This window comes from Salvia splendens, chromosome 6, assembly GCF_004379255.2.
Source record: "Salvia splendens isolate huo1 chromosome 6, SspV2, whole genome shotgun sequence".
In the NCBI taxonomy this organism is placed as follows: domain Eukaryota; kingdom Viridiplantae; phylum Streptophyta; class Magnoliopsida; order Lamiales; family Lamiaceae; genus Salvia; species Salvia splendens.
In genome coordinates, this window is record NC_056037.1 from 17,970,923 (window position 1) to 17,984,449 (window position 13,527).

Consider the following 13,527-nt stretch of genomic DNA (forward strand, 5'->3'; position numbering starts at 1 on the left):
TATCATGATGAAGACAATAAAGGAAGGCACGGCTGTGCGGGACCATGTCCTCGAGATGATGAGCCACCTCAACCAAATTGAGGTTTTGGGAGGGACGATCGATCCCGAGTCCCAAGTGACTATTATCCTTCAGAGTCTTCCCCCTAGCTTCCAGCAATTCAAGCTCAACTTCAAGATGAACAAAATGAATTACACCTTGGCAGAGTTGTTGACTGAACTTCAGTCGGCGGAGGACCTTATGGTTCAAGCTAAGGTAGCTATGCTGAGTTTGGCGCTTCATTCCTCTGGCTCTAAGCCTGGCGTAGGAAAGAAGAGGGCACCGAACCCGGTTGTGGCTAAGAATGCTAAGGGAAAGAAAAAGAAGGCTAACAAGAAGCCTTCGGGGAAGTGTTTCAAGTGTGGAGAGAATGGGCATTTGAAGCCAGACTGTCCTAAAAAAGGCAAGGCTACAGGTATGCACCAAGCTCTAGTGGTCGAGTCATGTTTGGCTTCGACATCTACCCATACTTGGGTTACTGACACTGGAGCTACTGATCATATTTGTTTTGATCCTGACTAAATACATGTGACAAGACGGCTATATGACGGTGAGATCGAGGTCCAGCTGGGCGACGCTACTAAAGTGGCGGCCGTTGTAGTGAGAGACATTTATTTGCGTTTTAGTAGTGATAGATTTTTTATTTTGAATAATGTTTTGTTGATACCTTCTTTTTGAAGAATTTTAATTTTAGTTTCTAAATTGGTTTTTGATAGATATTCGATTTCTTTTAATGACAATTGCGTTGTTAAGAAAGATGGTTCTTATATATGTCGTGGTATCATGGAAAACAATCTGTACACAATCACATCTACACAGTTTAAGAATCTCAAATAAGAACTCAATACAACATTGAAAATTTTAAGGAAAAAAGAACCTTCAAGTTCAATGAACGAAACATACTTATGGCACCTTAGACTTGGTCATGCCAATGAAAGAAGGATTCATTCTCTTGTGGGACCTTATCAAAGGTCTAGAGAAGGAGCCGTTTCATACGTGCGAATCCTACTTGGAAGGCAAGATGACCAATTGGCCTTTTAAGGCTAAGGGTAATATGGCCAAGGAAGTACTTGAGCTCGTTCATACCGATGTGTGTGGACCAATGTCAACAGAGGCAAGAGGCGGTTTTCGATACTTCATTACCTTTATTGATGACTTCTCGAAAATTTGATATGTCTATTTGATGCGCCACAAGTCTGAATCTTTTGACAAGTTCAAATTGTTTAAGGCATATGTGGAGACGTATCATGGAAAGAGTATCAAAAGCCTGCAATCTGATGGCGGAGGCGAGTACTTCAGTGCCGAGTTTTTGGACTACTTATAGGTGGCGGGAATTGAATCCCAACTGACCGCGCCGGACACGCCCCTGCAGAATGGCGTGGCTGAAAGAAGGAATAGGACCTTGTTGAACATGGTCCGGTTGATGATGAGTTATGCACGACTACCTATTTGGTTTTGGGGACATGCCTTGCTTTCTGTGAGTCATATTTTAGACAACTTACCTTCAAAATCCGTGCCTACTACTCCTTATGAGTTGTGGACTGGGCGCAAGCCCAATCTAGCACATCTCAAGATTTGGGGTTGCCCGGCTCATGTATTGGAAAAGGATCCAACTAAGCTGGGATCAAGGACGGAGGTATGTGTGTTTATGCGGTACCCTAGAGGATCGAAAGCTTATGAATTCTATAGTCTCCGGGACAATAAAGTCATTGTGAGTACTCACGCGACATTCTTAGATGAAGACTTTGTAATGAATCATAAGCCCAGCAGTGAAGTGGCTCTTGACGAGCTAACTTCTGTCACAAGTTCCATTAACCAAGAACCCATACCTAGTGTACAAACAATTCCCAAAATTTCAACTTCTACTCCAAGTATTGTTGTACCGTGCTGCAGTGAAAGGGTCTCTCATGAGCCCGATAGATACATTGGTTTGGGGGAATCTATGGATCACTCCTCGGACATCAATGTATTAGATCCCTGGAACTTTGCAGAGGCGCAGACAGATGTCGATCATTGTGAATGAGTGAAAGCAATGGATTCGGAACTACAATCTATGATAAACAAAGACGTCTACGATTTGTCCATCCTACCCGAAGGCTGTACTGCCATTGGGAGCAAGTGGATATACAAGCGTAAACGTGGACCCGATGGACGAGTTAAAGTCTTTAAAGCAAGACTAGTGGCCAAGGGGTATACCCAAAGGGAAGGAGTCGATTAAGACGAGACCTTCTCCCCGGTGGCCATGCTCAAATCGATCCGGGTACTTTTGTCTATAGCAGCTTACATGGATTGGGATGTGTGGCAGATGGACATTAAGACTGCGTTCTTGAACGGGAGTCTTGAGGAGACCATCTACATGGAACAACCCGAAGGATATGCTATGAAGGGCAAGGAACACCTGGTTTGGAAGCTTAAGAAGGTCATTTATGGCCTCAAGCAAGCATCTAGATCATTGAACTAGTGTTTCGATCAGACTGTCAATAAGTTTGGATTTGAAAAGTGCCCAAATGAAAGCTGCGTTTACAAGAAGGTTGAAAATGAGAATGTTGTATTCTTAGTTTTATATGTAGATGACATTCTTCTAATTGGAAACAATAAAAAGATGTTGTTATCAGTACGAACTTGGTTGTCGAACTAGTTCGAGATGAAGGATATGGGAGACGCGGGACACATCCTCGGAATCAAGGTTCTTCGGAATCGTGAGAAGAGGACGTTGTGCTTATCTCAAGAACGTTACATCGACACTGTACTTAGTCTCTTTAGCATGGAAGATGCCAAGAAAGGTTTCTTACCTTTTAGACATGGCATCCATCTATCTCAAGAGATGTGTCCCAAAACGCCATCTGAGATAGAAAAAGAGATGAGAAGGATGCCATATGCTTCGCCAGTTGGAAGTCTCATGTATGCTATGCTTTGTACAAGACTTGATATTTGCTTTGCTGTTGGCATGGTGGCAAGATATCAGTCGAATCCAGGCCAAGGACATTGGACTGCCGTTAAGAACATACTCAAGTACCTTAAACGGACTAAGGACTATGCTCTAGTTTACAATGCAGTCGAGCTCTGTCCTTTGGGATATAGTGACTCAGATTTTCAAATTGATCAAGACTCGAGAAAATCTACTTCTGGATATGTGTTCACCTTAGGAGGTGGAGCCGTAATTTGGAAGAGTGTGAAGCAGAAATGCATCGCAGACTCTACCATGGAAGCCGAATATGTAGCCGCTTTGGAGGCTGCAAACGAGGCTGTATGGTTTAAGAACTTCCTTATGGACTTAGGTGTGGTTATGAATCTGCCCAAGAGCATCACCATTTATAGTGACAATTCTGGTGCAGTGGCAAAATCGAAAGAACCACGGGCTCACAAAGCGAGCAAACACATAGAGAGGAAGTATCATATCATTAGAGATATAATGCACAGATGAGACATACAAGTGGTCAAGATTGCGTCAGAGAACAATCTGCCAGATCCTTTTACAAAGGCATTGGCGGTGAAACCGTTCGAACGCCATGTTGAAGGGATGAGAGTTCGACTCATTCAAGACCTCAACTCGCTTTCAGTATAAGTGGGAGAATTAGACGTAGTGCACATTTATTTTTTATACTTGAAAGCTGTTTTGAATATAAGTGGGAGATTGTTAGAGTTTGTATACTAGAAATCACCTTTCGAGTGATTCAATACTGTAAAACTCTATATTTTATTTTCCAATGGATGTAACAGATTATTTTTGTCATAATGTTATTATGTTTTACATTTAATGATAATTTATTGCATATTTAAATGTATAAGCAATGTAACAAAGTCTAAGTCTTTGTTTTAGTAGACCGGTTATGGGCGTCATCCACTTTAAGGTAACACGGTCAGTTCTGAACAAAGAAAAATAAGAATTTCACAACCTAGATAGGTCTAGACTACCTATCGTGAAAGGTTGCAATGCCAGTCTGCTTTTCTAATCCTTAAAGCAAGAAGAGTTTTTATGCTATCTACTGAAAGACGAGGTCTTGATAATTAATTTCTTAATCAATGTACGTTAGCATTGAGCATACGGTATTGATTATGCACTACTTTAACTTACCAAATGGTGCGGGTTTTTCGCAACCCAAGAATCCTGGTATATTGGGTAGTGGTGATTAATATCTAGCGGTGCTAGGATTGCTATTATATTGAAACGTGCGCGAGGTGAGTCTCGTTTGATAACGTCCACAAGAGGAGCTCGAAACAAGGTTTTGTTATTCGGAACCTAGCTAGTTGGGGTTTGATTACTCTATGAATAATAAATAAGCGTTTCTTGATAAGTCCACTCTTGGAGTTAATAATATGTTAATTAATTAAGTTCATAGCAGACATTAATTAATCAATGGACGTTTCTATCTTAAGCACGGGAAATGAACGACAAACAAATAGAAACTCGGAATACTTGTAATTTCAGATTTAGATGGGCAGTGCAATATTACTTCTGTAGTGGCTGTTCGTAATATTCCAATATAAACTTATATTAAATTGTGGGTTCAATTTAATTAGTAAGAAGCTAATTGGAGGAGGCCATATCCAAATTCTTCCATAGATCCCTGACTGTGCCAATATGTGACTTAATATAAATAGGAGAATAAATGAGACAGAAAATAGACTTAATTTTATCTGAAATTTTCGTCCCCCCATATACTGTAGAGGAAATTTTTTTTCTCCTCAGCTCTCCTCCGTGAGATAGAATTTCTGTCTTCTTTATTTAAGTCCTAGTATTCTGGTGAGATCAGCCCACACTGATTTCAGTATACAGTCCGGGAACCAGTCAGAAGATCCGTGGTTTAGTACTCAAGATCTTCACGTGGAGAAGGCGCCCGCCAACTCGATTCTTTGGAGAATCAACGAGGTAAATTGGTTAATTCCGTAATAAGCATGTTTTAGGTTTCAATTACGCTAAAGCACGATTAAATTCAAGTTATGAGCATGATACATATGAGAAATACACGAATAGATTTATGTGATCAATTTTATGCACGCTTTCGCTGCCAATCCCTACATTATTTAGAGTGAGACGTCTTGAAAAATGTACTTTAGACGAATAATGGATTATTAAATAAATAAGTATAATGATTGATTTCTCTCTCGTTACATTCGTTTCATATAAATGGATTAATATTAAATAAACCCATTCTAATCTTTTATAAATAGAATTAATATTCCTCCACTAAGCTTAAGGTCTTGCTACCATAAATTGAAAACATAGAGAGATTTCCCGTAGGAATAGCGCAGTTAATTTTAGAAGGGCAGAGAGTTACAAGGATAGAGAGATGACTAATATCCCAATTTTCCAAGTTTGACCTTTTTTTAATAAAACTTATAGGGAAAATAAGTATTTTTTATGTGTCATATTATCAAATTTTACTTAACTTCTTATGACGCCCTTCTCTTTCTTTTCTGTTGGATTGTTCCATCAATTTTTAACAAATATCCAACAAACTTCAAATGATATTTGATAGTGTATATTCCACATTCGGATATCACTACAATTTGTAAGAGGTGTACCCACAAAAATTGAACAAATGGATACTAGATGTATTCTAATCAAATCGATAGCGTTTTAATTTATTATTCGATTAAAACATTAACCATAATAAACTAAAAAATAGTAGTATTAACAAGAGTATGCGACTAATTATATCCAAAAAAGTAAAAATATCTGGTAATATAAGAAATACTCCCTCCGTCTCTGGAAGTTTGTCACACTTTTTTTCTGCACTTATTTTATAAAAATAATAATAAATAGTTAAAGTGGATCGAGGGTAAAGTAAGAGAGAGAATAATATAGAGAAAAGTCTTAACTAAATTATTATCTCTTACTTTACACTCTCTCCACTTTAACTATATAGTTACTCTATTATTTTATAAAACGAGTACGGAAAAGAAGTGTGACAAACTTTTAGAGACGGTGGAAGTATTTTTTTTACAATTGCTGTTTTATCACTTGGTTGTGACTGTGAATTTTGGCACTGGTATTGTGAATTGGTGGATTTTTGCTACGATTCACAACTTCGAGTATTCCTAATTGTAAAATAAGTTTATTTTTGTTAGTGCTTCTAGTTACCGTTCACAATTTCAATTACTTTTGATTGTGAATAACTTAACTTTTATCAAGTTGATTTTACCTTTTTTTTGGGTAATTATCAAGGGTATCCACTGGTGCCCGCACTGATTTGTAGGCACCTCAATGAGTGAGACAGTTGGCCAAAGGATTTAAAGCTGCTCAGTGACTATTCCCCGCACCGGTGGGCCCAGTGACTATTCCTCGCACTGATTTGTAGGCACCTCAATGGGTGAGACAGTTGGCCAAATGATTTAAAGCTGCTCAGTGACTATTTAAAGCTGCTCAGTGACTATTCCCCGCACAGATTTGTAGGCACCTCAATGGGTGAGACAGTTGGCCAAATGATTTAAAGCTGCTCCATACCCAAAGGCAGAGATCGATCCTCTTACCATTTGATTAAGAATGAACGAGTCCCATGTCAATTGCCTTTTTATTTGAATCAATATTTTTCCTTCTCTTTAAATGAGAATCGACAATTTAAAGTACCGAATAGCCTTTTTATTTGAATTAATATGTTTCCTTCTCTTTAAATGAGAATCGACAATTTAAAGTACCGAATATAAAAATACTAATCGGATAAGCATATCATTTGCGGTATAACCCAATCATTACAGAATATCAACAACGCACTACTCATTAACAAACAACATGCTAATGTTTATTGACATATGTGTTGATAATTTTGATCGACTGCCTGTGAAATAAAAAAAATCCATATTATTTTGTAAGTGACGGATCCAATAATGATATTTGTATAAAATATTTGACTAAATTGAAATCGACAATAGATTTTTGTTCAGTAGAGCCCGAAAATATATTACACGTGTTTCTGGTTAATAGACAAAAATAAACACAATGACTACGTTATTGTTTTTGAAATATTAGTCTCTAACACTATAAACTATAGCTAAAATTTAATATTTTAGACGAATTTTAAAATTTATCTAGAATATCACAAACTATGCATTTTGTTTGGATGTATTTTCTAGGGTATGTCTATCACCATATTTAACTAATTTACAAGGCTTTTTTTTTATCATACTTCACACAAATGTATTTTTCTACTTGACTTTTTATCATAGTAGTACTTGTTATAAACTTAAAATGTTGTTTAAAATATCACGAAACTTATAGCAGTTGTCTACATAAAATAAAATTTTGATAAAAATATCTTATTTGAGTTAGTTTAAGAAATAAAAATAAAATGCAAAATTTGTAATATTCTATTATTAAATTTTGGCCAAAATTAATGATTTTAGGGATCAATATTTTTTTTCCCGTAACTATTAACCAATAAATCACTTGCGGTATAGTATTATTATTTTTGTATATTAAATTATACATCTTCATTAAATTTTATTATTTCATTTAATTGATGTGCTTTTCATTATTTTAATCCTATGTCTTCTTCTACTTTAATTACCAACTTTGAAAGTGGTGCATTTCAGATCATGTATAGGTTATAGAGCATATTCAATTATGATCGGAATTTGGTTGCTCCTTTATTAATGCCTGCATTTCTATTCAATTCTCGGTCAAACTTAACCGCCCACTCTATTCTAATCGGCCCTACCCCTATCATTACATATTCCTCTTTATTGATTTAGTATCTTTTACTTTTATTACTCTTAAATGGGAGTATCTACATATATTTGCATATTAGTACAAATTGATTAATATAATCATATTACAAAAAATCATTCAAGAAAATACAAATGCCAACTAGCTTAATCATACAATGTACAGCTGCAACTTTCACTAAATAATTTTGCAGATATAGTATTAATCTATATTGATACACAACATTACCATATGTAAATCTCCATAAATAAACAATCCTAATTCTAATTAAGCCAAGGCAATCACCACCAAAAAAAAAGAGGTTCCAAGCCTGCCTTTTGCCATCGGAGACGATCACTTTAAATACACTTGCGATTGAACGACGACACTCGCGACCCTAAACCCCGGAACGACAGTGAACGCCACCACTGGCTCCGGGGAGGCGTCGAAAGCCTCGTCGTTCACGCTCTCCATGTACACCTCCGAGAACCGGCTCCCATTGCTCACCCGAAAAACCGCCACGTCAGGGTCCAATGCGAAGGCGAGGCAATGCAGCATCCACACGCGCTTCGCCATCTCACAGAAGGTGGCGAAGAACGCGTTCTCCGGCATCACGCCGGAGCTCACCAGACTCCTCTGATTTAGATTGCCGAAAAGCGACGCCTCCATCTTCGGATGAATTACACGTAGGTACTTTGCTTTGCAGAATTCCGCGAATTTCGATTTCGGCTTCCGATTTAGATAATCCGCTGGCCTCGAGGATTTCAGCTCCGTGAATCTCTCGAAGAACTCGCGGCGGCGATCCTCCTTCTCCGCCGCGTTTTCATCAGAGAAACAGGGGCGATCGAAGCAATCAAACATCTCTCTGCAAAGGAATGACTCGAAGGCGAAGCAAATGTGATTCCGCTCCCAAAACGAGACGCCAGGCTGGATCGAGGCCGCGGCGGCGTCCAGATCCCAATCCTCCGACTCCATCTCGTCGACGAGCAACCGAACGAAGCTCCGAACCGACTTCACCGCCTGCCGAAGCAGCGATACGAAATGGCTCGGTCTCAGCTCCCTTCGATCTCGAAACGACAGCTGTTCTCCTCCTCCTCCGCTCGAGTGGAGCCTTTTGTCGAGCAGCTTGCAGTCTCCGTCGATCTCCGCCAGCTTCTCCTTCAAAAACAGGATCTCCGATTCCTTCAGCTTCACCTGCGAATCGAGCTTCCGGCTCGTGATCTCGTACATCTTCACAACACTGCTCTGCTCCTGAGCCTCGGCGACGAGCAGCGCCGTCGCCGGAGACGCCTCACCGAGCTCCTTCTTCAAAAATCGCTGCCTCAGCTCCGACAATTTCTTCAGCTCAGCAACAATCGTCCGATCCGCCGATTGAATACCGTCGGCGTCGTACGGCGACTGCGCGTACTGTAATTGAGCATACGACGCCTTAATCGACGATAATCCGGCAAAGAGCTTCGCCACAAAAGCTTCTCCGGCAGCCTTGTCTCGATCCTTCTTCGTCTTCTCGCGAGATTTGGCCTTCCTGATATCCTCGTGCAGGACCTTGGCGAAGGTGCGCGCGAGGCGGCTCTTCTTCGGCGTGACGGAATCCATGGAGATGTGGAAATAACTGGGGATTTGAGCGGAATTGGGGGAGAATGGTTAAATAGAGACGAATATGAAAGGCAATGATTAGAAATAGTATAACTATGGATAGTGAGCGTGGTTTCAGTAAAGCGAGCTGCAATCTGCAAGTTCATGAGAGCAGAATTCCCACTTTCTATTTCTGTAGATCTCAAATCTCATGATTTTTCAACAATGTGGCCGTTTTATTTATTTGAATTTAATTATTTTTCACAACGGTTATGCAATCATGCGAGGAATATGATACCATCATTTTTAACTAAGGAGTCGTTGCAATGTTCAATTTAGGCACGTCTAAAGCCAAAGACCATTCTTTATAAATATACTAGCTTTGCCCACCATTTAAACAATCATTTTAATATATTAAATTATCCACGATTTAAAGAACTATTTTCTTTTTTCAATGGTTGTTATACAAATCACATATTCCACTAACTTTTTACGCTCACAATCTATTAACTAATATAACCCCATCCATAAAAAATAGACATAGCTGTGTAGAATACGAGTTTTAATGTGCAATTAGTAAATTAAGCGAAGAGAAAACATTAGTATTTAATGTCAAAAACTTTTCATATTTTGAAATTAGTCTAATTTTAGTGGACGACCCTAAATTGTAAAATTGGTCTTTTTTTTGGACTGGGGTAGTATAAAAAATGGGTCCAACATTCCACTTACTTTCTTCCTTTACTTTTCTTCACAAAGTCAAACAATTTCTTAAAACTCGTGTCGAGTCAAAATGACTTTTTAAATGTTGAACGGATGGAGTAGTACTTATTCTCTTTTTAATTATTTATTTTATTTTATTTTATTTCCTACTACCTCTGTCCCACAATATGAGTCACATTTAGTGTAGTCACGAGTTTTAAGAAATATAAATAATAGTGGGTTTAAAAAGTTAGTGGAATATGAGGCCTATTTTTTATATAATATTAATTTTATAATAAAATATGAATGAAGTGGTTAGTGGAATGTGAGACCTACTTACCATTTATGGTAAAAGTAAAATGTTACTCATATTATGGGACAAACTAAAATGACAAAATTTAACTATTATTGTAGTAATATACTTTTTTCTATTATATCCTCACTCAACTTAACTAACTAAATATTTTTTGTTAAATCTTCATACCAAAATAAAATAGGATCTCAACAATTGGAAGAAAACTTAAACGGCTATCAGTTTAAGTGGGAAAGGACGACCAATACTTAGGTAGTAATGTTGCATAACACGATACAACACATCACATGGTAGGACATGGAAATGTCACAACTTTCCTAAAACCTACCTTCAACGTGAAATGCATCTACTGTTGAATAACATTTCAAAACCAAAATTGAAACAGCTTTAGATAAAAAAAAAATTAGGTAGTAATGAATTGGATTCATAGGGCCCAATCTGCATCAAATTTCCAAAAGCATTTAACATTTTCATAATTAATTGGATTCCTATGATGTTGCAATACTACTAAGGCTAGAAAAATTTTAGACTAATTAGTAATGATATATTGATATTACTATGTAAGTATAAAAATTACATTTAGTTTTACCTGAAAAATAAAATCAAATGATATTAAATATTTAAATAAAATATTTATGGAATAGGAATAGCATGGAATCAACTAATTTTGCATTATTAGCATTTCTCTAAACATCATTTTCTTATATCCAGTACCCAAAATACTATTATTAACTAATCCATGGTCCCTAAACTTCGTAAATTATACAACAAATTAAAATTTCTTAATGATTTAATTTTACCAGAGACAAATTATGCACATATTTTTTTCTTTTCGTTTCTAAATTCACGCATCAAAGGTGTCTCATTTCCATATTTAATAAAATAATCATTTATGTTGTGTCATATTAAAATAATTCATTACCATTTTTCTCTATTTTAATATAATCTACGCATTCTTTCTCTCTCCAATTAACCACCTTAACCAACAACCCATAAAATGTGTCATCTTAACTCAATCAACGCAAAAATATTCAATTTAAAATTTTACAAAATGTAAATAGGACCATGTCACGTGATAAGATCGGACAATTGCTATAGATGCACGTGACCAGAAATGTCCAAATGAGTTATGTTACCCAAACAATATTGAAGCTTTCACACAACATTTTTACCATTTACCCGTTCAGTTTTCTCCCCACACGAAATCAACAAAATTAAATAAAACTACTACTCAGTGAAAAAAATACGTCATTACCTTCCAAAGCAGACTGCAGAAATAATCCTCTGCGGCGACCACTGTGAATCCCAACAAACCGTAAAATATTCCGACGAATCGTCAGGAAAGAGAAGATTGTGAAGAACGGAGAGGTTTTTCCGATTAAGTTTTTATGATCGATAAAGAGTTGATTTATAATGACAAAAAAACACACTCACCGGAATCGGAGCAACGGAATTTACAGTGAAAACGCCACTTTCTGTAAGATGGGATACGGATTGGAAGAGGAAATTATAAGGAAGTTAAAAAAAGTCTACGCTTACGATTGGAAATTAAAAAAGACTTTGCAAATAAATACCCCAATATTTCTCCCAAAGGGCGCCTTTTCTGTATATTTATTTATTTTGGTACAACTGGGAGAACTAAAATTAAAATACTACTCCCTAGTTTTAATAAGAAAAATAAACTAATTATGCAAATAGTGCAATTTAAATAATAGCCCTCTCCCTTTTAAACTATTTATTTCTTATTTATGTCTAGCTTTTTATGCCTTCACCTTTTCTTCAACACAAAACTAATAATTCGGACAAGGTTTTAAAAACAAATGTGATTAGTTTGATTAAGGATAATAACTTATATAGTTGGAGTAAATGTTGATTTATAAATCACGTGATTAGAAAACAACCTAAAATATTGATAATAGCAATAATGTTAATATTATTATTATTATTATTATTATTATTATATCACACCTTAAAAATATTATAAATTTATAAATATCATAGGATTATTATAATTTCATACATATTATTAATTATATTTGAATATATATACTGCATGGTCACACTGATTAAAAGCTATACACCCTTTAATATAAATTGCAGAACCAAATAAAATAGGTCGTTTATAAAACAACATATAAGGTTTTTTTTAAATAAAAAACACCCACAGTGGGTGGGGTCAGGTAGACCCCAACCCGTGAATTAAATCAAAATATAACATTTCAAAACATGTTCTTAACTCAAAAGTGATTAGGATCCAAAACAAGAACATGAAAAAACAAACTGAAGGTTCCACAAGTCGGGATCCTCCATGCTATCAAATCTAAAATATAAACTTAATGAACAAAAGGAAAAGACAAGTGTAAAATAATAAGAACTACTCTAAGGTCAAAGTCAATCCATATCTCTGCGTCGGAAGCGAAAGTTAGGATATCCCAGCTGGTCCATCCTAACAAGCGCCTTCAGGTACCGAGCCGCAGAAACTGAATCATAATAGATCATGGCAGGGGTCTGGATCCCCTACCCGCAAGAAAATCTGCAGCACGGTTTCCTTCTCTGTAGATGTGTGAGAATCGAACCTGCCGCTGAGAAGTCATACTCCGAATCAAAGCCATATGAAGTCTAAGATCCGCAGAACCAAGCTGTCCAGATGACAGTAAGGTAACCAGAGCCGCTGAGTCCAGCTCTATCCAAATACGTGTAGAAAACTCCATAGCCATCTCAAAACCTCGAATAAGAGCCATAAGCTCTGCCTCAAAGCTCGAAGATGCAGCAACCGGAGAACAAAAGGCCCGCAAAAGACCTCCATTACAACCACGAACCAATCCTCCCTCTCTCGCCTCCATTGTCGATGTAGAGAAGGCTTCATCAGTGTTAAGCTTCACCATAGGGGCGTCAGGGGGATGCCAAAGGACCATGAGAGAACGCATAACCCGCTGTATGGGACAAGAAGGCATGAAATCAACCGACGGATAACATCCCTTCCAGTGAATAGGGTGATCCTGCCGGCCAGCACGAACGTATGCAGGTGATGATTGACCTGCCAAATAACATGAGTATTACGGAAAGGCTGACCGCGATGCTTGCAGTCGTTCCTCTCCATCCAAAGGAACCAAACGATCAAACAAGCAACTATAAAACTAATATGCATGGCGGGAGCCCTAGTAAATGAGGACCTTCGCCAGTGACCTAGTCTAAGGGCAGTATCAGTTCTCGTGTGAATTGGTGTGTGCGAGGAAGGGAACCAGGTATCGAAAAACT

General features: G+C 37.4%; 2 protein-coding genes across 3 annotated transcripts; both read right to left on the minus strand.

The window, feature by feature from the left end:
* Positions 1 to 7,781: 7,781 nt before the first annotated feature.
* Positions 7,782 to 11,872, minus strand: LOC121806579 (protein GRAVITROPIC IN THE LIGHT 1-like). 2 transcript variants are annotated; one of them, XM_042206683.1, is made up of 3 exons: positions 11,704 to 11,872; positions 11,525 to 11,582; positions 7,782 to 9,294 (listed from the first exon to the last, which is right to left on the minus strand). In XM_042206683.1, exon 3 carries the CDS (start codon positions 9,276 to 9,278, stop codon positions 8,037 to 8,039), a length of 1,242 nt encoding a protein of 413 aa, XP_042062617.1. In that variant the 5' UTR covers positions 9,279 to 9,294; positions 11,525 to 11,582; positions 11,704 to 11,872; the 3' UTR covers positions 7,782 to 8,036. The 2 variants fall into 2 exon arrangements, with proteins under 2 accessions (XP_042062617.1, XP_042062616.1); XM_042206682.1 differs by having other exon boundaries at positions 11,525 to 11,565; positions 11,704 to 11,871.
* Positions 11,873 to 12,764: 892 nt separating this feature from the next.
* LOC121808908 lies at positions 12,765 to 13,196 on the minus strand. Its single transcript, XM_042209469.1, has one exon. The coding sequence runs from the start codon at positions 13,194 to 13,196 to the stop codon at positions 12,765 to 12,767; it is 432 nt and encodes a 143-aa protein (XP_042065403.1).
* Between the last annotated feature and the right edge of the window lie 331 nt (positions 13,197 to 13,527).